This window comes from Notamacropus eugenii, chromosome 1 (assembly GCF_028372415.1).
Source record: "Notamacropus eugenii isolate mMacEug1 chromosome 1, mMacEug1.pri_v2, whole genome shotgun sequence".
NCBI classification, from domain to species: domain Eukaryota; kingdom Metazoa; phylum Chordata; class Mammalia; order Diprotodontia; family Macropodidae; genus Notamacropus; species Notamacropus eugenii.
Window position 1 is genome coordinate 213,030,479 of NC_092872.1, and position 26,387 is coordinate 213,056,865.

A 26,387-nucleotide genomic window follows, 5' to 3' on the forward strand; every position below is an offset into this window, starting at 1 on the left:
CTGACTGGATAGGGTAGAGAGAAGACTATTATGAAATGAAGGGTGAAACATTCCTCACTTCTTTTTCAGTAGGAATGCATCCATTCATTTATTCATTCATTCAACTAATGCTAGTTGAAAATAGAGCCTACCAGGACTTTGTTTCTGCCTTCAGAAGGAAGGCAGTAAGATGACATCAAAGTTCCTGGTAACCAGAAAGACTTAGCATTCTCTGTTCACGGTTGGAGATTCGAGTTGGGGTTTACAGCCAGAAGCCACAGCTCCCACCATGCATAGGATCAGGACCACAGAATCAGACCATGGGAAGAAAAGATCAAAAAAGATGAATGCTCTTATTCCCTCCACAGTTTATGAAATTAAATTTCATGAATTAGTCCTTTTCATTTTGGAGAAGAAAATGGGGGCAACCAGGAGAACATTCCTGATGGATCTGGCTCGAAAGAAAGGCTTCAGGGTTGAAAACGAATTAAGGTAGGATATTACTTATTTTATTTTTGAAAACTGTGATTGGCTTAAAAAAAAAAGAAACCCAATTTATTTAAAGGTCTCCTTATTAATCAAGCTTCTCCTGATCCTATCAGTGGGTTACAGACATACACAGACATATTCTGGGCTAAAATTCAAGCTCTAAATAACTATCATTCAAGGAAATCATTAACTTTTCTAAGATACATGATAAACAAATCAAGAAAAGTTAAGTTTGCTCTGAAAGGCAGTAAAAAAGAGTTCTTTAGCTTTTCATGCCAGTGAAGAGCGGGGAAAGGGTACGAGCTAAACAGTGATTGGTTTGTGGAGAAAGTAGTGGCATTTTTCAGTGCTTAACTTTATCATTGATACAAACCCATCAATTTCTCTGCATTTTCCCCCACTCAGACCAAAGGGGTTCGACTACTTTAACGCAGAAGCCTGGTCTTCCTGTTTTTCTTTCACCTGGGCTCCTGTATGTGAGTGCAGCTTTATTGGCAGATGCTGGGAGGACTGACAGGTGCATCTAGTCTGCCTACACACTGCCTCTAGTGGGGGTAGGCCATTAAGTGTGGTCAGGAGAAGGTTTCTCTGGAGGGTGACCCTTGTAGGGAATCCTCAGGGGAATGATAGTGCCCTCGAATCCATGGGGACCACAGGATGCATTTGCTGAAAGGGACACTTAATAAAGGAGAAAGCTAAGAACTTGGAGAGGGGTTGGGACTTGGTCAAGGCTACATAACCAGAAAGTGGCAGATTGAGAATGAGAACCTATGTTTCCTTACTCAGGCCTCACTAAACACAGGCGTAATGGATTGCACTCTCAAATGTGCTGAAATCAGAGCCTGGGAAGGCAGGATAACTGGCAATTATTTTCAGCAGGTAGATAGATATACCTCCAAATTAGTCACTAAGGGCTTTCTGGCATATATTATGTCTATTAATATACAACTAGACCAAAAAGCTCAGTTTAATGGGGAGAGGGGCAGGGGGATGGGTATTGGTGATAAAGGATCCAAATGCAGAAATAAATCCTGATTACAAATATGAACTTTGGGATATGTGAGATGAACAAAGAGAAGGCAACCTGAAAGATTTTGAATAACAAAGGTATTGATAAAATGTGTTCCAAACTTACTTTATAGGTATGGAACCCAAATCATTATTTCACACACACACACACACACACACACACACACACAAATAAACACATGCTCTAATGCATTTACACACATAGACACTTTGGAATTTTCTGGGAAATCTGTCACTTAAAAAAGGTTTGAGAGGAAAAATAAATAAAAAAAATTCCCCAGTGAATACAAGCCTGTCCTAAATTATTGAGAAGATAATAAATATTTTTATGATAAGTGATAGTAATTTGCTCTAATGTCCTTCAGCAAAGTGAAAAGTACAAGATAGGAAGAATGTGTCATCTACTGAAACATTCACCTGAGAGGCTTTTGAATCCCCTTTTGTCTTTTTCTTTCTCATTTTCCTTTGCCTCTCATGGTCTCTCTTCTTTTCTTCTCCCCTGTTTATCTTCTTTACACCTTCTTTGCCTTTCCTCCTTTACCCTTTCTCTCCTTACTCATTAAGATGTGCAACTGAAGTAATTTTAAATAGATGTTTGTTGTTACATGTTATTATCCATGCCTTTAATTTTGTAAGGAGGCAAATTGAACATTTTCTTTTTCTCTCTTTTAAGAAAACCCCAATTTGGTCTTTTAAAAATTAGTGTAAAACATTTGATTCCTATTTATCTATTGTCAATTATTATATTGTATGTGGAGGGGTTGGTTTTTGGGTTTTTTTGTATTACTACAGATCAAGGGTCCTTTCCGTCAGTTTGGATAGAATCTACTCCTGCTTAAAATAGTTACAGGAAAATGATTTCACCATTAACTTCAATTTGATTTCTGTAAGATCAAGCAGTTCTTGATTTTGGTCTCAAAATACTGAATTGAACAGCCATGGCAACTTGGGGTTAGTCATTTACTTTTCCGAGGGGAAGGGAAAGGAAGGGAGGGGAAGGAGGGGAGGGAAGGGAGGGGAGGGGAGGATGTCCTCTGGGATTTTATATTACAATTGCCTCAGTCAAATGAGGCAGCCAGACTAGGTGATTTCTAAGATCCTTTCTAGGACTAAAATCTAATGACTTTCTATGAGACAGAGAGAGATAGAGACAGAGAGAAACACAGAAAGAGAGAGGGAGGAAGGGAGGGAGGGAGGCAAAGCAATACCGAAAAGACAGAAAGAAGTTTTTAAAATTGCTTTTGTTTTTTTTTATGATCTATTTTTATGTCATGTATATTTCCAAATAGATCCCTTTCTCTTTCCTACTCAGTGAACTATGAACCCTCCCTAGTAACAAAGTTTGGTGTTTTTTTTTCTCAAAGAGAGAAAAAAGCAATTGAATAACAACAACAACAACAAAAAACATCCAACCAAAATATCAACCATATCTTGCAGTATTATAGGCAATAGAGAATAATTTTTAAATGTTATTGAATAATGAAAGTTGACACTTATATCATGATTTAAGTCTTGCAAACATCATATGTATGCACACACACACAATGTCATTTGATCTTTACAATACTTTGAGGTGGGTGCTATTATTAGCCTAATTTGAAGGTGAAAAACTTTAGCAAACTCTTAGCAAGTAACTGATTTGTCCAGGATTACACAGCTATAACTGTTGGAAGTGGAAGTCAAACCCAGGTTTTCCTAGCTCCATTTCTAGCACTCTATCCATTGTGCCAGGCTTATTCCTTATGAGTACATCAGAAATTTAAAAACAAACAAATTACCTGCCTTTTATTCCAAACTATTGGGGTGTTTTTTTTTAAAGTGTATAGACACATGAAAATATTCTTCCTACGATCTCTAAACCTCCTGAGAAATTAAATATAAAGACTCAACTTCTTTGGCAATGGAGCCCTTGTTTAGAGTGAATCTATAACTCGCTGACTCAGAACAAGCTTTTCATGATGCAACTTTGCCTGGAGGGAGAAAGTGTATGTGTGTGTGTGTGTATGTGTGTGTGTGTGTGTATGTGTGTGTGTGTGTGTGTGTGTGTGTGTATGCTGAGAACCCAGCCCAGCTGCACACGCAAGAGAGGAAGCTGACGTACAGTGGCAAGTCAACTGCGGCTGTGCATTTGATGATGGCAAAGTTCCCAGACTTAAACAGTAGAACAAGTACATCTAATATGTCTTTTATATAAAAGTAAAAAATAAATGTATATCAACTACCGGAAACAAAAGTCACAGTTCTCAAACTGAATTTTCTTTTGCAAAAGTGGCACCATAGTCTAATCAGGATTGGCAGGAGTAGGTCTTATGCTGCTTAAAAGTAAGATTGTTCATTTGGTGGATTGAAGATTTAAGAATGGAAAGGGATGTTAGAGATCATTTAGTCCAGAGTTCTTATTTTATAGATGAGGAAAATATGACTCAGTGAGAAGAGAAATGACGTCCTTGTCATATAGGTCCTAAGTGGCAGAGCTAAGATTAAGGGTATGCTTATACCCTTAATGTATGGGACTGAGTTCAAATCCTGACTGCCACTTATTAGCTATAGAACCTTGGGCAAGTTACTTCTTTGGGACTCAGTTTTCATTACTATAAAATTTCATTATCTCTCATTTATAAATAAAAGAGAATGTTGTAGAAACTTTGACAGTATTTTTCCATTTTTTGTCATTTTCCTACTTTTGTTTCTTCTTCAAATGCTTTTGGGATAATATTAAGTCTTGGACTTTTGCCTAACTTTCCATAAAATTATCTTTCTTTCCATGATTAACCTATTGCTTTTTTTATGTTTTATGAGGCATTACTACTCACAATATTTTATCACCTTTCTCTGGAAGATTTTATAAATGAGATTATATTATTGGCCAATAGTACCATTGGCTGCCAAGTCTCTTTGATTTGTTGGTTCTAGGCTTTTTCTAGGCTTTTTTTTTCCTGTGGAGATTGATTTAATTTGAACTTCTCTAGGAATGATGAGAATCTGGGCTGATATCTCTTATTGTATATTTCCCATTGTTTGGTGTCAAAGGCCTTTAAAAATAGGTTGCCTGGAGTATTCTCAATTACCACCACATCTTCTCATTTGTATACTCTTTCTTCTAATTTAGTATAGACTTTGATCTTTCTTCTAACAAGTTCATAATTTATACATAGAGAGTTGATTTGAAAATGGTTCCCACATGCCCAAAGGGTTATAAAACTGTGCATACCCTTTGATCTAGCAATACCACTACTAGATTTGTATTCCAAAGACATTTTTAAAAAGGAGTGAGGTAGAAAGGAACTATATGTACAAAAATATTTATAGAAGCTTTTTTTTTTGTAACAAAGAATTGGAAATTGAGGGAATAATCATCAATTGGGGAATAGCTGACCAATTGCACTGGAATACTATTGTGCTATAAAAAAATGATGAGTAGGATAATTGGGAAGACTTATAAGAAATGATGCAAAGTGAAGTGAGCAGAACCGGGAGAACACTGTACACAGTAAAAGCAATATTATGTAATGATCAGATGTGAATGATTTAGCTATTCTCAGAAATACAATGATCCAAGATAATTCTGAAAGACTTAATGCTACCCAGTTTCAGAACTGATGGAGTCTGAATAGAGATGGAAGCATACTTTTTAAAAAATGTTATTTTTTTGCAGTTTTTATCTGTTTTCTTTCATGAAAAGGATAATTTGAAATATGTTTTGCATGAATGCAATGTATAATCTATATTAAATTGCCTTCTCAAGGATGAGGAAAGGAAGAAGGGACAGAATTTGGAACTCAAAAATTTTAAAAATAAATGTTAAACATTTTTTACATGTGGTTGAAAAAAATGTAGAAATAACTAAGAAAAAAGAAAGTGGTTCCCACATCAGTATTAATTTCCTATTTGTTAAAGTACGGTTGGTTTAATTTATGATGAGTTACTTTGTGTTGATCATGTCCCATGGCTTCCTCATCTCATTTCAAAGATTCATGCTCTATGTGATAGTCTATAAGCCTTTTTTTCTCTCTCTCCCAATTCTTACTCTGGAACCATGTTTTCTAACACATTCCCTTATGCCCTCATGTTAGCTTTGATGTTGCCAAATATTGGAATATATGTTGATTTAATTTAGAGAGTCTTGTTGAGTCCTTAATAGAATTCCTCTACTTTTACTTCTTCATTCTCTGCAAAAGAAGTTGATTCCTAAGTTAATAAGCTAATTCTTTTCACATATATCTTTTTGTAGATGTTTATTTGCATGGTCAAGAATAACCATGAAATATCTTTGGATTCATGCAAAAAAACCAAATTTTATCAATGCATTTTTTTACCCCTCTCATGAGAATTACTGAGTCATCTGAATCATTTAGCTGAAATGTCTGGTTTCATTATAGCAGAACTGTCAAACTGATATCATTCCTTTAGTATTGTATCTGTTCATTGATCACTGGATAAGGATTTCATATCTACAAGTGGCAATAATGAAGTTATTGTTTATAGAAGATATAAAAAGATTGTGATTTTTAGTACTCTCAAGTACATTTTCTTCTATTCTACCTCTATGATACAGGACCTCTTTAGTAAATAATCCCTGTATACGGCTTTGGGACCCCGTATATTTCATGGTAGCATCTAGTGCATACAGCTCTTCTCCAAGAAATGAAAAGTCTACACTCAGAAGCATTATGCTTTTCCCTTAATGGCACAATAAGTGGGAGTCCTTGCTAATTAGAAGACAACAGCATCACGCTTCACTCCTTTGTCATCTATCCCGCAGCAATTCAGTGACTCACATTGTAGCAGAAAACAATTCTGGTTCAGATGTCCTGGCTTGGCTCAAGGAACATGAAATGGAAAAGACAGCACCGTTTGAGCTCCTTGATGTCTCTTGGCTGATTGAATGCATGAAAGCTGGAAAACCAGTGGAAACGAAAGGAAAATATCAGCTTGTGGTAAGTTAGATAGAAATAGTTTTCACTGACAAGAATAATTTCTGCAAATGAGAAATAAGTTCCTTCTCACTTTGATATTTCCCAAGACCTATGATTTTAATGGTCTGCATACTCCAACTCAGAATGCTATCCTGCTATAGTGAAAATCTTCACTGCCTGATGACCATTGCCTCTGGTCATGAGCACTTTTCTTATTTTTTTTGTGAGATAATCAGAGTTAAGTGACTTGCCCAGGGTCACACAACTAGTAAGTATCAAGTGTCTGAGGCTGGATTTGAACTCAGATCTTCCTGACTCTGGGGTCTCTAGCCATTGTGCCTCCTAGTAGCCCCAATGAGCCTTTTTCTTACTTAGCTGAGCTCTGACTACAGACATACAAACTCTTTGCTAGGACTGTACTCATCATTGTGTACGGTAGAGATAATCTAGCCCAACCTCTCACATTCAGAAGACTGTAAAGAATTTGGTCCTTGAAAGTCCAGGATCTAACCAACAACAGGTGTTTAATTCAAAATTTGGCTACATCAGGTGATCCTTTTATAAAGGGTGAACAAGTCCTATAAATGAGCCATTATGGAGGAATGGCAAACAATGATCACCTTAGTCACCTTATCTCCCTTATCCATGACTCTGACTGTACTACATGTCTAGAATTCATATCCCATTCTTAGATCCACTTGATTGAGCCCCTTTATTCCTTTAAGACATAGTTCAAGCACTATCTTCTATATGAAACCTTTCTTGATCCCCAAATGCTAGTGCCCTACCTTCCAAAGTAGTTTGTATTTAACTACTTCATATGTATTTGTATTTATTCCCTTTATATTTATACTGCTTATATTTATATGCACACTTATATGCACACCTTGTCTTCTTCATTAGAATGGAAGCACTTTTCAAGTAGAGATTGTTTCAATGTTTGTACTTTTTGCACTGTAGTATTTAGCACAGTATCTGGAATATAGTAGAGTTTTAATAAATTTATTTTTGTTCGATTGAAAAATATACTGTCCCATTGAAGTACTTTAAATGTACAAACCCTGGAAACTATCAGTGAGTTTGGAAGTCTAGGAAGTTGAAGAGAGAGTCAGCAATTGAGTTAGAACCCAGCTCTTCACTTCTTGGTGATGGGGTAGCATGGAAAGGCAGGGGAAAAAAAAAAGATTTTCTTTCTTCTCCATCCCCATTTATCATAGTGTTTATCAATGGAAATAATTACTTAGAAGGAGAAACTGAATCCAGCTGGAGAATATATTCAACAGAGTTCTAGGCAAAATTGAGGAAGACACATGGATATAGAGAGACGCAGTCACTCAAGGATAGAAGGAAGCTTGAAGTAGTATGACGCATGGCAACAGAAAAGAGAGATGGAAAAGGAAGCAGGGGAGATATAGCCCTGGCAATTGAGAGCTGAGTTTCCTGAGGACTCTACAAGAAGAGAAAGAATGTCAAGGCTTTATGGCATAGGTGTTATGAATTGCCTTGGCCATATGTGTTTTCTACAGTATGATTCTCTACCATTGTTCTGGAAATTTTTATCCATTCTTATGATGGATATTATGTGTTTGTTGGAGAATACACTCCAGGATTTTTAGGGAAAGGCTCTACAGCAGCTGTTCCTCTATACCATTTTAGTAAATGCCTCTCCTAAGAGCTATTTGTGTTTACTGGTTGACTATTAATAGGAAGCACACCACTGGGGGCTCATGGGTTATAGTTTTAGGACTGGGCCTCTCAAAGCTGAGGTAAAAGTGATTCTCTGGAAAACCCATTCCAGGTATGTGAGTGCAAGTTGGGAATATCCCAGAATGGATGTTATAGTATCAGATATAGGACTAAAGGTCATTGAGTTTAACTCCCTCAGGAAATCTAGGCTCAGAAAAATTAAGTGACTCGTTCAGAGAGAGTATCTGTGGGGGGATTTGTACCTAGGTCTCCACATCCAACATACCAAACCCCTAGAGCTTCATGCTCCCATCTCCCTCCCCACCTTCTCTCTTCTGTCATCTCTCTTTCACCTCCCCTTGTATATATTGCTATGCCATTACTGTGTGATAGGCCAACCTGGGAGCCCCAGCCCAGGGGTTGTAAGGCTTCTTGCTTTTATCTACCACTTCCAAACAACCTCAGAGAAGAAAAACGAATATGTTCATTAAGGCAGCGTCTTCTGCCTTCTTGCTACCACAGGTTTATTGTCCTGCCTCCCAGTCCAGGATAACAGGGAGTTAGATTAGATGATCACCAAGGTCCCTCTGGCTCTAAGATTCTACAATTTAAAATATACTTACATTAAATTGAAAATATTAAATTAAAGCATATTTCTTCTGAACACCTACAAACTTGGCACCATTTTGATTAAATGTTTTCTGCTAAAATTACTGTGGGTTCTAAAAAAAAATTGAAACATTTTCTACTTTCTTGCATAGGAGAGCAGGGTTGATTCAGCTAAGCCAGACCTAAATGTAGACACCTTGAAGACTTTACCACCTGCAATGAAAGCCATCTCCCAGTATGCTTGCCAAAGACGGACAACTTTAAACAACCATAACCAAAGATTTACGGTAAAGTAGTTAATATGAAGCAAAATCTATAGAAAACAAACACATTATAATCAATTTCCATTTATCCACAAGCAAGTTAACCAGATTATAGATTTTCTAGGGCATCTTGGGCATACCACATTCTCATTGGTCCTCCTTCTGGTATGTTTTAGCAGGTTCCCTTTCCTCAAGTAGGAAAGAAAGACTGTAAAACTAGTGTTTGGATAATCGCCTTGGGAACTATCCACAGTATTGATCAGATAATTAAGAACTTTCTGTGATTGGTGCTGTATAATGCTAATATAAATGTGGGAATGAGTACCAGTCAGCATTCAGTATAGTATTTGGCACATAGTAAGCACTCAATAAAAACTTGTTGACTGACTTATTGACTGACTAGACCTGGACTTGGAACTGGGAAGTCTTGGCTTCAGAACTTGACTCTGACCATTGCTAGTCACATGATCTCAAATAAGTTCTTTAACCTCTCTATACACTTCAAGCAACTCTCCAAGACTTATCTACTAAGTCACAAATAGATTGCAGTCTTGCACTGGTGAGCAAGTTCCCTAAGCTGATAGAACTGATTATAGTAATAATAATAGTTAGCATTTATATGGGACTTTAAGGTTTACAAAGCACTTTTGTCCTCACATGGGACATGTTATGGGAAGTAGGGGCTATTATTATCCTCCTTTTACAGATGAGGAAACTAAGGCAGACAGGTTAAATGATTTGCACAGGATCATACAAGTAAGTATGGTCTTAACTCAGGTCTTCCTGATGACTGTGCCACCCAACCCATTAATAATTACATATTATAGTCGCTCTGTAGTCACAACGGTATACTGACAGCTGTTTACTAATTTCCTCAGTAAATTAACCTCCTCACATCAGAGTTGGGGTATTTACCTACTCTGACTTTCTACTCTAGGAAATCAGATGAGTCTTTGAGAAGCACCAGTTGATAGATACTTGCAGTCTTCTTTCCAAATGGAGGTGTTGCCTCTGGTGTAGAAAATAGAGTACCGACCTTTGAGACCACTAGGTAGCTCATTGGATAGAATGTTGGACATGGATTCAGGAAGATCAGGAAGATCTGCCTCAAACACAAGCTATGTGACCCTAAGTAATTAACTCAGTCTCAGTCTCAGTTTCCTCATCTGTAAAATAGGGGTGATAAATATAAAATAACATGCTTGTAGTACTTTGTCAACCTTAAGGTGCTATATAAATTCTATTATTGTTTGTTATTATTAGGCAAGAGAAGGGAATAAGCATTTACATAAGGCCTATTATGTACTAAGCACTGTGTTTTACATAGATTATCTCATTTGATCCTCACAATAACCCTGAAAGGGAAGTGCTTCTATTAACCCCATTTTACAGTAAGAAAATAGAGGTAAAGAGAGATTAAGTGACTTTCCCAGTTACACAATTAGTAGGTGTCTGAGACCAGAACTGAACTTGTCTTCCTGACCCCAAGTCCAGAGCTCCATCCTCTAGTTATTAATTTTCCTCCTCCTTTTCTTTCTCCTCCTCCACTACTACTGCTACTGCTGCTGCTGCTGCTACTGCTACTACTACTACTACTACTGTTACTACTATTACCAATCTCCTTTTCCCCATCTTCTATAGTAGTAGCACCTACTTCACAGGGTTGTGAGGAACAAATGAGAGAACATATATAAAGTGCTTTGGAGATCTTAAAGCAGCTAATATTATTATTGATCTCCATTTTCCCATGTGCAAAATTGGAATTATAATTGTGCCTGCCTCACAGGACTGTTGTAAAGATCAAATAAAAGAAGCAGTGTAAAGCACCTGAGAACCTTAAAGCCGGATATAAATGTTAACAATTATTTTTTAGCTCTTGAATGTTGACTTTCTTGGTGACATGAAATGCTTCAGCATATTTGCAAATCTGGATTTACTTTTTAGGATGCTTTTGAGATACTGGCAAAAAACTATGAATTTAAAGAAAGTCATGGCCCTTGCCTGACATTCTTGAGAGCCACCTCTGTGCTGAAATGTCTTCCATTTGCTATCGTCAGCATGAAAGACACAGAAGGACTGCCGTGGATTGGAGATGAAGTTAAAGGTATCATGGAGGTAACACAGAAATGACTTTTATTCATGATGTTTGATATGTACATTTAGTTGACTTGTCTATCATGTATGATAAGTGTGTTATGTGTGCACATGTGTGTGTGTGATTGTGTATGTATATGTATACATGGGAGAATCTTAAGATTCTGTTTCCATGGCCAGGATGAACTGGTGAGGGGCGAACTTACTGGGAGACAAAATGAGAAGGAGTGATATGTTATAGGAAAAGAATAGAAGATCCTGGGTCTTGTCTTCCATCTGCCATTGACTAGCTAAATGAATTCAGCAAATCACCTTTTTTCTCTGTTTCTACTTTTCCTCATCAATAAAATTAAGGGGTGAATTTAGGGACCTTTAACATCCCTTCTGCCTCTAGAACTATGAGCCTAGTTGATCCCAGGTTTCTTATAGTTCTAAAATGGTAATAATGAATTCTTTTGAGACACTTCTCCATACTGAAATAGATAAGTATAGATAAGTTTCTTTTCCTGGTTGTAATTAGTAGTTCAGAACCCACCATTCTATAAATATATGTAGAAGGAGCAGTAATTTTTGTCATTAAAATAAGTACATACCAAAAACTTCTAGTACTTCCTGGTTCTGGTCACAAAAGTTGACTACTCAGTCAGTTAATATTTATTATCAACACATTAAATCTTAAGTAATATTAAAATAAATTAAATATTAAATACATAATTAATTGATGTTAAATAAATATTGTCAATATTTATTAAACACCCAATGTACCAAGCACTGTGTTAAGTGATAGAGATACAAATATGAAAGAAGGCAGTCTCTGCCCTCAAGGAACTTATAATCTAATGGGGGAATGCATTGCACAAAAGAAGCGAAAAACTAGGGGGTGGGGAGAGGAAGAGAGGGTACCCAGTGGAGGGAGGGGGAAAAGAAAGGGGGAGAGTAGAGAAGTCAGAGGAATCCCAAGGTATGGAAGCCAGGTGAGAGATGAGAAGATATCTGAGCTGAACTCTCCTTAAGTGGAAGTTTGGAGTTCATGTCCCCAGCTCGTATAATGGGAATTCCCATTTCCATGTATAATCCTCTTTTTCTTACTTCTACATTTGGAATTTGTTAAGCTCAGAATTTAAAAAAAAATTTAGAAAGAAGTACTGTATTAGTATCCCTTGGGTATGGGGAGAGAATGGAGAAAGTCTTATGAAGATTTTCAGGGTGTTCATGAAAAATCCCTGGCAATATCAATTTCCTCAGTTTCAAATTGTGAATATGTGTGTGGTGGAGGTTGAGCATGGATGCCAATGTAATCGCAGATCCTCCAAGTATCAAAACTCGATCATTAAATTAAAACTTCCAAGTCGTCAAACCAGAGGCTTCTGAGATTGTTAATTGCATAACTAAATGAATTCTGACAAAAGATTTTAACTGTTCCATGCAGGAAATCATTGAAGATGGAGAATGTTTGGAAGTTCAAGCTGTGCTAAATGATGAGCGCTACCAGGCTTTCAAAGTAAGTTTTCACTTTATTCTTCCTGCAACTGCGTAAGAGTTTAGAGATGGCATAATGTGAGGTGAATGGGGAGGACACAGAGGCTTCCACTCACTCTCCCTTCACTGGCTCACTCATGGCTCACTTACTCTACCCCAGACTAGCTCTGTAGCCACAGACAGCTCACTCCACCTGTCTAGATCTGTTTTCCCTGCTTTAAAATAACGGATTTAGACTAGATTAAAGGTTATTAACTTTCTTTTGGTGTTCAATGGGCCCTTTTGTCAGCCTGGTGATGCCTATAGACCCATTGTTCAAAAAATATTTTTTATAATAGCTAACGTTTACATGGTACTTTAAGGTTAGCAAAGAGCTTTATAAATATTGTCTCATTTTATCCTTATAACGACCCTGGCAGGTAAGTGCTATTAGTGTCTTCATTATATAGATAAGGAAATGGAGCCAAACAGAAGTTAAGTGACTTGATCAAGGTCACACAACTAGTAGGTATTTAAAGTTATATTTGAACTCAGGTCTTACTGACTCCAGGTTCAATGCTCAATCCATTGTGTCCTAGCTGCATAAAAAATGCATAAAATAAAATACATAGGATTATAAGGAAAACCAATTATGTTGAAATAACAACAACTAGTGTTTATAAAGTACTTACTATGTATCTGGCACTGTGCAAAGCCCTGTACAATCATTATTTCATTTGATCCTCACAACAACTCTAGGAGGTAGATATTATCATTATTATTATCCCCATTTTACAGATGAGAAAGCTGAGATGAATGGAGGTTAAGTGACTTGCCCAGGGTCACACAGTTGGTAGGTGTCTGAGGCTGTATTTGAACTTAGGTCTTCCTGACTCTAGGTTCAGTGCTCTATCCGTTGTGTTACCTAGCTATATAAAATACATAGGATTACCAAAAAACAAACCAAAACAATTAGGCTGAAATGCAGGTATCAAAATACTTATTTTTTAAAACAAGTTCACAGATCCTAGACGTAGAAATTACTTTGAAATACAACTAAGGCAGCTAGGTGGCACCTAGAGTGCTGGACTGGGAATCAGGAGGATCTGAGTTCAAATCCAGCCTCAAACACACTAGCTGTGTGATCCTGGTCAAGTCCTTTAACACCATTTCCCTTAATTTCTCATCTATAGGATGAGCTGGAGAAGAAAATGGCAAACCGCTCAAGCATCTTTGCAGGAAAATCCCAAATAGGGTCATGACTTAAAATGACTTAAAAATGACTAACAGCAAAATGTGCTAGGATAAAAACCCAATCAATAAAATAATCATGGAAAGAGATTTATGTTCTAAAGAGGCAGGTATGCTTAGACAAATCCTGGACAGAAGGGACAGGATCACCAAGACATGGATTTTAGAGCTGCGAGGGACCTCAGAGGCCTCCATTTGGGGCAGGGTCCTGACCAACCTTCATTCCCTTCCTCTCTCTCCTGATTCTTCACTTGAGTTGCCTTCTCCCCTGGAGTGTTCCTTTGCATTTGGGTCCCATTCTCCCATTGGTGAGCGAGTTCTAATGCTCCCATTCTGAGGAGGGGCCTAGGGGCCATCCTTCAATCCACTCCTTCTGCTTCTGAATCTCCAAATTTTACTACCATTCTCTGACCATGCTTCTCATCTCCCTTTTATGTGTTGTCTTTCCACATCAGAATGGAAGCTCCTCTAGGACCTTTTTGCTTATACTGAAGTTCCCAGCTTCTAGCACAATGCCTAGCACCACAGTAAAAGGTTAATAAATGCTTCTTACCAGCCTCCCTCTCCATTCCAACCCTGTCATTTTACAGATGAGGGACCTGAATCACAGGGAAATGAAGTGACTTGTCTAAGATCATACAGGAGGTAAAATGGTAGAGCCAACATTTGAACCCAGAGCTCCTGACTCTAAGTTAGGTTTTGGATGCTTGAAAATATTATCTTATTATGTCCACAAATCTTTACAGCTCCTTGTGACTCATGTCTTTCTGTTTGTTTTAGCTGTTTACATCTGTGTTTGGAGTGGGCTTAAAGACGGCTGAGAAGTGGTACCGGATGGGCTTCAGGACATTGAGTAAAATTCGATCTGACAAAAGCCTGAAATTTACCAAAATGCAGGAAGCAGGTAAAGGAGTGTCTATAAGGGACTGTGGCTCTAATAAGTGGAGGCCATTGCTGGAAGTGAGAGGAAGAAAGGGAGACCGAAAGTCTCAGAGAGAACCATGTGAGCTGTCTAGATCTGATGGGTCCTTCCTTCCCCCTTTTTGATGGCTACCTAGGTCTAGGGTGGGAAGAGGCTGTGCCCCTCGCCAACCTGCTGTTGTGCTCTGGGACCACCTGGAAGAACAACTGGATTCAAGCAACCTTTTTGAACAAAGGAAGTCAGTAACAGAAAGTTTGGATGGAGATAAAAGAGGTCATAAGAGCATAGATTTAAGTCAGTCCAACCCATTCATTTTTAGAGGTGACATGAGTCTCAGAGAGGTTAAGTGACCTGCCTCAGATCATAGAGCTAATATGTGTCAGAGGTGGAATCTGAACCTAACTCCAGGTTCAATACTCTAATTTCTCATACTATGTTTTCTCTCAGTAGGCACTGAGGGAAAGACACCAATATAATGGCCCCATTCTCTGTCTCTAACATGAACCTTATTCCCAAGTTTCAATTCTATGCTTTCAGATGCCTGCAGGCCCGTGGCTACCTCAACCTCAATGCATACAAAATTCGCCATACAACCAGCTCCACTTCCTTTCATAATTTTGCAAACAGAGCCACAATTTTCCCAGCCAAATTGGCTGGAAAGTTTGAAGTCTCTGGTTCTTCCTTTCCTCGAGTTCTCCATAGTTAATCAACACTCCTTTCATAATCATTTGCATCTCTCTCTCTTCCTTTTCACCCCCACTATTGCTACCTAGAACCAGCCCCTTAGGAATTCATACTTTCAATAGTTTGTGTGCTTGTGGAAATATATTTTGCACAATCTTAAATGTAGAATTAATATCATATTGCTTGCCTTCTCAATGGGGAGGGAAGGGGTGGGAGATAGGGAGAGAATTTGAAACTCAAATTAAAAAAAAGTTAAAAATAAAGCAATACTTTTAAACAAGTAAAAATGTCCTTGTCCTTTTGACATTTTGTTCTCTGTGAAACCAGCCTGCGTGCCACCAAACAAAAACATGACTGTGGTCGCATCACTTCCCCACCCAAAGACTTGGAATAGGTCCTCATTATATAAGGTATAGAGGGAAAAAAAATGCAAATCTTTTTTCTATTTTAAGGTCTTCTATAGTTTGACAGTCACAGTCAGGCTGTAGAATCTTTTTTTTTTTTAAATCATTTTTTCAATATGTACATAAAGAAATAACTTAAAAATAACCAAAAAAAATCTCAGAAAAGCATCGTATCTCAAAAACATGAATATTATCCCTAGTCTACAAACATACTGAAATAGATCTCTGATCCATTGGATTGATCACAGCTCCTTGAAGGTAGGAATTGTCTTCTCCCTTTCTTTGCATCTACTATGCTTAGTCCAGTGGTGCTTAATAAATGTTTGTTGACTGACTGATCTCATCAATTCAGGAGTTCCCTCCAATGATGGAACTCACCACCCATCCATATCTGCCACATCCTCATAACTCACTCCTGGAGATGCACCCAACTTGTTTCTGACATCATGATAATACCAGTAGTACCTCTGGCTGCCCATTCACCATCCCTATCTCTTGCCACATGACCAGCCCATCATATATTGCCCTATAATATCTTTTACTTCTGTTCTTTGAAGTTCTTCTTTGGTGTTTGTATGTTTCAACCTCCTCCTATCCACTGCGCCCCTGCCCATTGTCTCTCCATTGTTAGCTATAGTGGGCATTCCTTTTGTGTATATTCTGTGATTCTGCCCTCTGTGTGATATTAATTTTCAATTCTTCGGAGACTGTGAAGGGTTTGTGTCTCACAACCACACAACCTGCACAGGAACTTTTTAAAAAATCCCTCCCACCCACATCATATTCAAAGTTGTATCATAAGATGCAAGAATGTTAATGGAGCAACCTTGAGGCATCAAGAAAGACAATGTACAAGCAAACAACAGCTCATCAGTAAATGGTTTAAACTTGTTTTTAAATGTTAAGGGGGTAATATCTGATTGACTAGAAATGATCACTCTCAATACTATTTTTGTCATCCAGGAGAGTTACAGGAATGCACAGTTCACTTCCAGCCTACACTGGGATATTTCACACACCGTCTGTAGCATTTTTTTCAATTGATGTGTCAAATTGTTTTTCAGGGTTCCGCTACTATGATGACCTCATTAGCTGTGTGTCCAAAGCAGAAGCAGATGCAGTGAGCTTTCTAGTTAAAGAAGCTGTCTGGACCTTTTTGCCTGATGCTTTAGTCACCACGACTGGAGGGTTCCGAAGGTAAAGTTACAGTTTAGTTCAACATTTCACTAACTGTTGCCCTAGATCCACCCATCCCCAAGACCTTCTGGCAAATTAAAAATATATGCTCTTGACAATACCATAGCATCCTGTGGAATTAAGCCCTCTCACTGTGTTTTTCATTACTTTCTTAGAGGAAAGGAGTCTGGGCATGATGTAGATTTTTTGATAACTAGCCCAGGAGCAGAAAAAGAACAAGAAGACCAGCTTTTACAGAAAGTTACTAACTTATGGGAAAAACAGGTAAATCATTAAGCTAAATATGGAAATGCCAACTTATGCTGGAAAAATGCCTCAATGTAACTTTCTCTTGGATTCCCCTTTCAGGATTCTACCTGAAGCATTTTCTAGATCTATTTGAAAGAGTAATTGGGGGAAAGAGGATGTATTGATTCATATTATTCCAGCTTCTTGGCTCTTCCCAATCTTTCCAGCTTCCATTATCCATTCCTCCCTTTCCTGCACTATACATTTCAAGCAACCCAACTTTCTCTGTGTTCCCCACATGATGCTCCATCTTTCATCCCCATCCATGCTTTTACCCAATACCCAAAATGTACTCTTTCCTTACCTCCAACCCATAAAATGCATCAGTTCCTTCAAGATGCAACTCAAGCATCAACTTCTACATTCAAGTTTTTCTGATCTGGTCTTTCTATCAACTGCTAATTCCCTTCTTCCCTAATTATCTTATATTTAACTCACTTTTATTGATTTTCACCTATTATTCTGAATAAATATATGTGTACAAGTTGTTTCCCCCAGTAGAATAATCCCTCGTGAAGAGGAACATTTTTTGTCTTTATTTCTCTAGCACCTACCACACTAACTAGCATGTAGTAGGCTTTTAATAAATACTCATTGATTTATTGACTGCTAAAGCACTTTAGAAACAATAAAACCTTGAAAAAGTAAGCTATTATTCTGAATCAGCTAGTGGATTGAACTAGTTGACCTCCAATGTCCACTTCAAGTCTGGAGTTATATGATTTTCAAACTTTTTTTTAAGAAAAAAAAATGCAGAAAATGCTTTTGACAAATACAGCACCCATTCCTATTAAAAACACTAGAGAACATAGGTATAAATGGAGTTTTCCTTAAAATGATAAGTAGCATTTATCTAGAACTATTAGCAAGCATTATATGTAATGAGGATAAGCTAGATACTTCCCAGTAAGATCAGGGGTGAAACAAAGATGTCCATTATTACCACTATTATTCAATATTTACTAGAAATGTTAGCCTTAGCAATAAGAGAAGAAAAAGAAATTGAAAGAATTTGAGTAGGCAATGAAAAAATAAAGCTATCACTCTTTGCAGATGATATGATGGTATACTTAGAGAATCCTAGAGAATCAACTAAAAAACTACTTGAAATAATCAACAATTTTAGCAAGGTTGCAGGATATAAAATAAATACACATAAATCATTGGCATATCCATATATTACTAACAAAGCTCAGCAGTAAGAGATAGAAAGAGAAATTCCATTTAAAATAATTCCAGATGATATAAAATATTTTGGAGTCAACCTGCCAAGACAAATCCAGAAACTATACAAACACAATTATAAAACACTTCACACACAAAAAAGTCAGATCTAAATAATTGGGAAAACAGCAGTTGTTCATGGGTAGGCCAAGCTAATATAATAAAAATGACAATTCTACCTAAATTAATTTACTTATTCAGCGCCAAACCAATCAAACTACAAAAAATTATTTCATAGCACTAAAAAATAAAACAAAACAAAATTCATCTGGAAGATCAAAAGGTCCAGAATATCTAGGGAATTAATGAAAAGAAATGCAAGGGAAGGTGGCCTAGCTAACCTGGATCTGAAATTGTATTACAGAGCAGCTATCATCAAAACTGTCTGGTACTGGTTAAGAAATAGAGAGGTGGATCAGTGGCATAGATTAAGTACACAAGACACAGTAGCCAATGTTTATAGTGATCTACTGTTTAATAAACCCAAAGACTCTAGCTTCTTGGATAAGAATTCACTATCTGACAAAAACTGCTGAGAAAACTGGAAAATAGTATGGCAGAAACTAGGCATAGACCAACATTTACACCATATCCTAAGATAAGGTCAAAAATGGGTACATGGTTTAGACATATAGGGTGATACTATAAGCAAATTAGGAAAACAAGGAATAGTTTACCTGTCAAGTCTATGGAGAAGGGAATAATTTATGACAAAACAAGAGAGAGAACATTATGACATGCAAAATGAATAATTTTGCTTACATTAATTTAAAAAGGTTTTGCACAAATGAGATTAGAAGGGAAGCAGAAAGCTGGGAAACAAATTTTATAGCCAGGGTCTCTGATAAAGCCTCATCTCCAAAATATAGAGAGAAATGAGTCAAATTTATAAGAATAAAAGTCATTCCCCTATTTGATAAATGGTCAAAGGATATAAACAGGTAGTTTTCAGATGAAGAAATTAAAGCCACCTATAATCATATGAAAAAATGTTCCAAATCACTATTGATTAGAGAAATTCAAATTAAAACAACTCTAAAGTACCACCTTTAGAGTGCTAATTATTATAGGGCTAATATGAAAAAAAAAGGAAAAGGATAAAGGTTGGAAAAAATGTGGGAAAATTGGAACACTAATGCATTGTTGGTGGAGGTGTGAGCTGATCCAACCATTCTGGAGAGCAATTTGAACCTATGCCCAAAGGCTATAAAATGGTGCATACCTTTTGATTCAACAATAGCACTACTAGGTCTGTATTGTACAAATATATATATATATATACACATAGCAGCTCTTTTTGTGGTGGCCAAGAATTGTGACGGCCAAGAGGGTATGCCCATCAATTGGGGAATGACTAGATAAGTTGTGGTATATGAATATAATGGAATACTACTGTTCCATAACAAATGGTGAGCAGGAAGACTTCAGAAAAATCTGGAAAGACTTACATGAACTGATGCTGAGTGAAGTGAACAGAACCAGGAGAACACTGTATACAGTAACAGCAACTTTGTGTGATGACCAACTTTGATAGACAGCTCTTCTTAGTAATGCAAGGCTCTAAGATAATACCAAGGGAATCATGATGGAAAACGCTGTCCATAGACAAAGAACTATGGAGTCTGAATGCAGATTGAAGCATACTGTTGTCTCTTTCCTTTTTATTTTCTCATGGTTTTTCCCTTTTGTTCTGATTCTTCTTTCACAACATGACTAATGTGGCAATATATTTAATATGGTTGTACATAAATAACCTATATCTGATTGTATGCTGTCATGTGGAGGGGAGAGTGGAAAGAGGGAGAAAAAAAAATGGAGCTCAAAATCTTGTAAAAGTGAATGTTGAAAACCATCTTTACATGTAATTGGAAAAAATAAAGTACTGTGAAGTGGGGAAAAAAGAAAAAGGAGAAAAGTGCATTGTCTGGTAGCTGAGACAATGTAGGTCTGCTAGCCCTACATTTACATGCAATCTCTGTGGTTTTGGTTGAGCATTTATTTTCTCATTTCCTTCTGTGCAAAGTGGGAAAAAGACAGTGACCACTTCCTTCCTCTTTCCTGGGGATGGAAGAGGGATTCATGGTACCTAAATGAATAGCACTTAAAAGATTTTTTTAAGTCTTTTAGGTTTCTTCCAAGTAATTCCAGTGTGAAATGTATGGTTTTCCCATTTACTTTGGAAAAAATAATGAAGCTCTTTTACCTTTTGTTTTTAGGGGTTACTTTTGTACTATGACCTCATAGCGTCAACATTCGAAGACTTCAAACTGCCAAGCAGGAAGATTGATGCTTTAGATCATTTTCAGAAATGCTTTCTGATCCTAAAATTATACCATCAGAGGGGAGATAGGAGCAAATGGGAAATACCTGCAGGGTCTAATGTTCTGGAAGCAAAAAAGTGGAAGGCCATCCGTGTGGATCTGGTGGTGTGTCCCTATGATCGCTATGCGTATGCTCTGCTGGGCTGGTCAGGCTCAAGGGTAAGTGCTTCAGGAGCTTACAGAGACACTATGTTTTAACTACAAATTCATCTTTAATCTTTTCAAGATTTTGGTAGTTTCCAGTTAGGCACAGAGAAATGAAGATTTGGGGAGAAAACCCTTCTAAATAGGATTCTTTTCAATCTTAAGCAAGACGTAAGCAAGAGGGACAGTGCAATGACATGGATGGCCTCTTGGACTAGTCCTAGCTCTACCCCTTACTAGATGTGTGACCATTGGCAAGTCACTGAAGCTCTCTGAGCCACAATTTATTCATCTTTTAAATGGAAGTAAACCTTCATATTTCACAGAGACACCCTGTGAAGATCAAAGGGGCTAATAGATGTGCAAACCCTTTGAAAACTGAAGAGCACACTACAAATGTAAGGAATTATTACTTTTTCTAGTCATAGGAATAACACTGGACCAAGGTCAAGAAACCTGAGTCTAGCTGACTAGTATGAAACCCTGGGTCAGTCACTTAACTTGTCTTGCCCTCATCCTTCCAACACAACTCAGAATGTTGGGACTTGAAGGGAAATTAAAGATCGTAAATCAAAGAATCATCTTCTAATCCTGTACCTTATTTTACAAATACTGAAGCTGAGACCCAAAGAAGTAAACTGACTTGCCAAGGGTCACACAGCTCCTTAGTGGCAGTGCAGACACTAGAACCCCAGGTGTCACCATAAACCCTAGTGGGATAAAAGAATAAAAGTCATTCCCCAACTGAGAAATGTGTGACCCTGTGTCCCTTAACCTCTGTTTACCTTAATCCACTGAATTAATAGGAAACAGCAAACTACTCCAGTATCTTTGCCAAGAAAACCCCATAGATAGTATTGGTGTGCTAGGTCCATGGGGTCATGAAGAGTTGGACACAACTGAGCAACAGCAACAAATCTTTCTCCAACCCCATTTAACATAGACGCATCTTTTGTCACCTTTGCCTCATTGGTACTTCCCTCACTCCATCTGGGCTTCTGTGAGGTTTCCTCACTGAACAAAATTTGCCCCAAATGCTACATCCTCTTCTCTACCTCCCTGTCTTTCTGTTTCATGGCTGTACCTTTTTCCCTTTTTCTTTCTTCCTTTCTTTTCTTTTCTGCTACAGATTAGAAAATTAGAAAATACAGATTTTGCTACACATTAGAAAATACTTTTCATTTCTATGATTGTCAGAGATTTTATTCCCTGGGACTCTACTTTGCTGGCCTCATACTCCTGACCTCATCACTCCGTGTGGCTACAGGGGAGCCACTATTTAGAGAGTTAACCTTTTCTCAAGCCCTGAGGTATCGTACTGAATTGACCTGGAACCCAGGAATTAAGACTTCCTGAGGTGCTTGCTACTTGTGTGATCCTGGAAAGGTTACCTAATCCTCTGGTCTTCAGTTTCCTCATCTGTAAAATCGGTGTGCTAATACCTATAGCATTCAATCTTACAACGTCATTGTAAGAATCAACTGAGTAATATATTCAAACGTCTTAAAATCCTATACAGGCTGCCCCACAGTCTTCATTTTCATGGACTTTTACATGGCTCTAGACCTAGATAGGGCCTCAAAGGTGATCTGGGTCAACTCTGTCATTTTATGGATGACAGAACTGAGACCAAGGTCTCAGGTATGGCTAAGCTAGGGCTAGAAGCTGCCATGCTGATTTCAAAGCACCTCCTTAGAACACTGATATCATCAGGACAGAGAATTCCTGTGGTTCTGGTGAGTCCAAAGGGATTATCACCTCCCTGGGTCTGGACACTATGTTTGTACTGATGCAGTCTAAGATCACACTGCTTTTTTGTGTTTTTATTGGATACTGTATCACACTATTGACTCATGCTGACTCTGGGTCACAAACTGTGTGCCCTCTCCCATATTTTTTTAATGTTAAGAATTTTTATTTAGCATTTTAAATCAACACCTTGGGTTAAGGCATAAATGGCATGCTTAACAAACTTATAGAGGTCACAAAGGGAGAGTGGGTAGACCAGGATCCGGACAGGGGCAAGTTAGAAAAAAAGAGCCAAATCAAGGAAAATGAAACTTAATAGAGAGAAATACTAATTCCTACATCTATATCTACATTAGTGGTGTCAGAAAGCAATGGGGGCCACTAAAGAGCTGTACATCCCTGCATCTCATATTGACTTAGAAAACCACATATTAACATTACCTATGTTTTACTGTATTTTTATTTATTTTATTAAATACTTCCCAATTGCATTTTATTCTGGTTTCAGTCACATTCCTGAGAGGTTAAATGACTTGTCCAGCCTCATACAGAGAGTTTGAGATAGTATTTGAACCAAAGTTTTCTTGATTCCAAGAGCACTACTCTATCCAAGATGCTGCAATCCTTCCAAAGTACAGGAAGAGGGAGACAACTAGAATACAATTTATTTGGGGAAGGTCTACAAATTTTAGTGGACAGTATATAAACTCAGGGCAGTTAGGTGGTGCAGAGGATAGAGTGTCAGGCCTGGAGTCAGGAAAACTCATCTTTCTGAGTTCAGATCTGTCCTGAGACACTTACTAGCTGTGTGACCCTAGGCAAATCACTTAATCCTGTTCATCTTAGTTTCCTCCTCTGTAAAATGAACTGGAGAAGGAAATGGCAAACCACTCCATTATCTTTGACAAGAAAACCCCAAATGTGGTCACAGAGAGTCAGACTTAGCTGAAAACAACCGAACAACAACAACATATAAGGTTAGAATGAGTCAGGAGTGAGATGCAGTAGGCAAAAAAAGCTGATGCCCTCATGGACTACATTAAGAAAGGCATAGTTTGCAGAATGAGAGAAGTTTGTGGAATGATTGTTCCACTGCATTCAGATTCAGACAGCCCATACCTAGACTCACTGTGTTCAGCTCTGGGTGCTACTTTTTAGGAATGGCACTGATAACCCAGAGAGTCTGTACAGAGTCTGTACAGAGAAGAGAAACCAGGAAGGAGATAGAGAGCCGATAAATTTAATTGACAGTTAAATCAATGACGTTTATTTGGGAGAAAAGAAGATCTCAGTCTTTGCATATTTACGAGACTATGAACTGCACAGGATAGGTTGCAATCTGGACCATTGCAGGGAATAATCACAACAGGGAGATAATGACACAATGAAATATTAAAGCACGAGCCCTATGGAAGGGGAATTAAAAATGTGTCTTCTTGGCTACAGCACCTGTCCAACTGAAAAAAGATTCTGCAAGTATATGGTTGAAACTTCTCTTTACCAAATTTACAGTAGAATCTATTTCTATTCTTCATTGGGTATCCCAAAACATTAATAATTAAGTAATGAAGACATTATGAATATGATTTGAATTTATATCTTATATATAATTCACAGCAATTTGAAAGAGACTTGCGGAGGTATGCTACCCACGAGAAGAAGATGATGCTGGATAATCATGCTCTGTATGATAAGACTAAGGTAGGGTTTGTCCTTTGAAGTGAATAATGTTCTTCATAATCTCTGAGGTTATATATTTTGACTATCTGTTTATACAAGTGTATATACATATGTGTGTTTATAACTATCTATATATATGCATATTATTTCTAAGTTACTGATTTCTCATACAGCTTGCCAGTGCCAATTATTTATGGGGCAAAAATTTCTGTTTCTACAAAACATCCTAATTATTAACCTGAAGATGTCCTTGGCATTTCCTTGTGGATTGATATCAAATTAGATGACATCTAAAAGAGAAAAGCAATCCTCACTTTCATAATTTCACCCAGAAGGGATGTGTGAATTATGTTTTTTTAAATAAATTCTAGATTCTAAGAAATTCAACAATCCATGATTCTTTTACACGATGATGCCTTTTCTGCAAATACTCTATCCACTATGCCAGCATAGAGTTGCCCAGTAAGAGTGTACCATATTTTAGAGTACTGGAATTTCACTTCTTGTTATTTTATGGTTTTCAGAGGATTTTTCTCGAAGCCAAAAGTGAAGAAGAAATTTTTGCGCACCTGGGATTGGAGTACATTGAACCATGGGAAAGAAATGCCTAGAACAAAAATGTGTGAATATCTCGCTGTGACTTGATCTATTTCTGCATCATAAAATGTGGCTCAATAATTCTGCTGTCTTTGTCCTATGGTAGTAGATGCTGAAGGAAAGCATAGAAACCGGTAAATGTAGCTGAAAAATCTATTGTTTCTGGTAAGGATTTTTCCCCATGCAATGTCCAGCAGGTCCAAACTTTTGAACAGATTGAGTTTCAAAAGTTCATATGTAAATCAGTCATTTTGCTCTCAGGATACATTCTCTACATAGTGCATGCTGCACTGATTCTCAGGTCAGCTTATAAAAGCCTATTTAACCCCAAAACTGGTGAAATCAAAATGCACAATAAAAACGTAGTAGAAAAATACATTGTAATGTAACCTTTATCTTTTACAATGATAAGAACTGGTAATTATACATTCCTCTGAAATTTGCAAAGCTCTTTACACGCATTATAGATTATCTCACTTGAGCCATACAATTATTCTGTGATGTAGGCAATATGAAAATTATCATGTCCATTTGATAGTTGGGGAAACTGAGGTTCAAAGCAACTAAATGATTTCCCCTTGGTTACATTCTTAAGGACCATCAGATGTAAGATTTGAACTCACATCTTTCTGATTTGAGGCCAACATTTTATCCTCTGCTCCATGCTGTTCCAATGTAAATAAACAGCACATAAACTTTTAAATGCGCAATGTTTTCTAATCAAGTTCCTACTCTAGGCTAGAGGTTACAACATTGACTGAATTGTATGAACTCAGACTTGACTGATTCCAGGAGGTATTTGGTAGATCAATTACACTGAAATGCAATTATTAAAAAAAATTTTTTTTTAATGTCCAAGAATCCCAGGTGAAGAACCCTTACGTTAAATAAAATTTTGCTATCAATGGTTCAAAATAAGGCTGAATTTTGTTGTTATTGTTGTTTGGAAAGGTAACATGGTATATCAGAATGTGTGCAGGAATTTAGAGTAAGAAGACCTTGCTGCAAATTCCAGCTCTGCCATGTATAGCCTGTGTGGCCTTGGATAAGTCACTTAACTTTTCCAGGTCCAAGTTTCCTCATCTGTAAAATGAGGGAGTTATATTGAGGTACTCTAAGCTCTTTCCATCTCTAAATCTATTTTTTATCTTTTAAGTGCTAAAGAATCTCCACTAAATAACTAGGTAGATGGTATTACTAAAGTCACTCTAAACAGTAATCTCTGGTTTTTGCCAATCACACCAAAGGCAGAGGAATTAGATGGGGAAGCTATGCATTCTGTCAAGAGACAGTTATTGGATGTCATCACCAATATGGTGGACTGGACATTTTTTGTAATCCTCACTGATTCTCTAAAAGCACACATAGTGCAATGATGTACTGGATATAGAACAATTGTAGCT

The 26,387-nt window shown here is 37.4% G+C and overlaps 1 protein-coding gene across 1 annotated transcript; it reads left to right on the forward strand.

The window, feature by feature from the left end:
- Positions 1 to 268: 268 nt before the first annotated feature.
- DNTT (DNA nucleotidylexotransferase) lies at positions 269 to 25,877 on the forward strand. Its single transcript, XM_072639194.1, has 11 exons — positions 269 to 471; positions 6,260 to 6,434; positions 8,861 to 8,995; positions 10,916 to 11,086; positions 12,495 to 12,566; positions 14,555 to 14,678; positions 16,849 to 16,981; positions 17,137 to 17,245; positions 20,710 to 20,973; positions 24,325 to 24,408; positions 24,912 to 25,877. The coding sequence occupies exons 1-11, from the start codon at positions 269 to 271 to the stop codon at positions 24,996 to 24,998; spliced, it is 1,557 nt and encodes a 518-aa protein (XP_072495295.1). The 3' UTR covers positions 24,999 to 25,877.
- Positions 25,878 to 26,387: the final 510 nt, after the last annotated feature.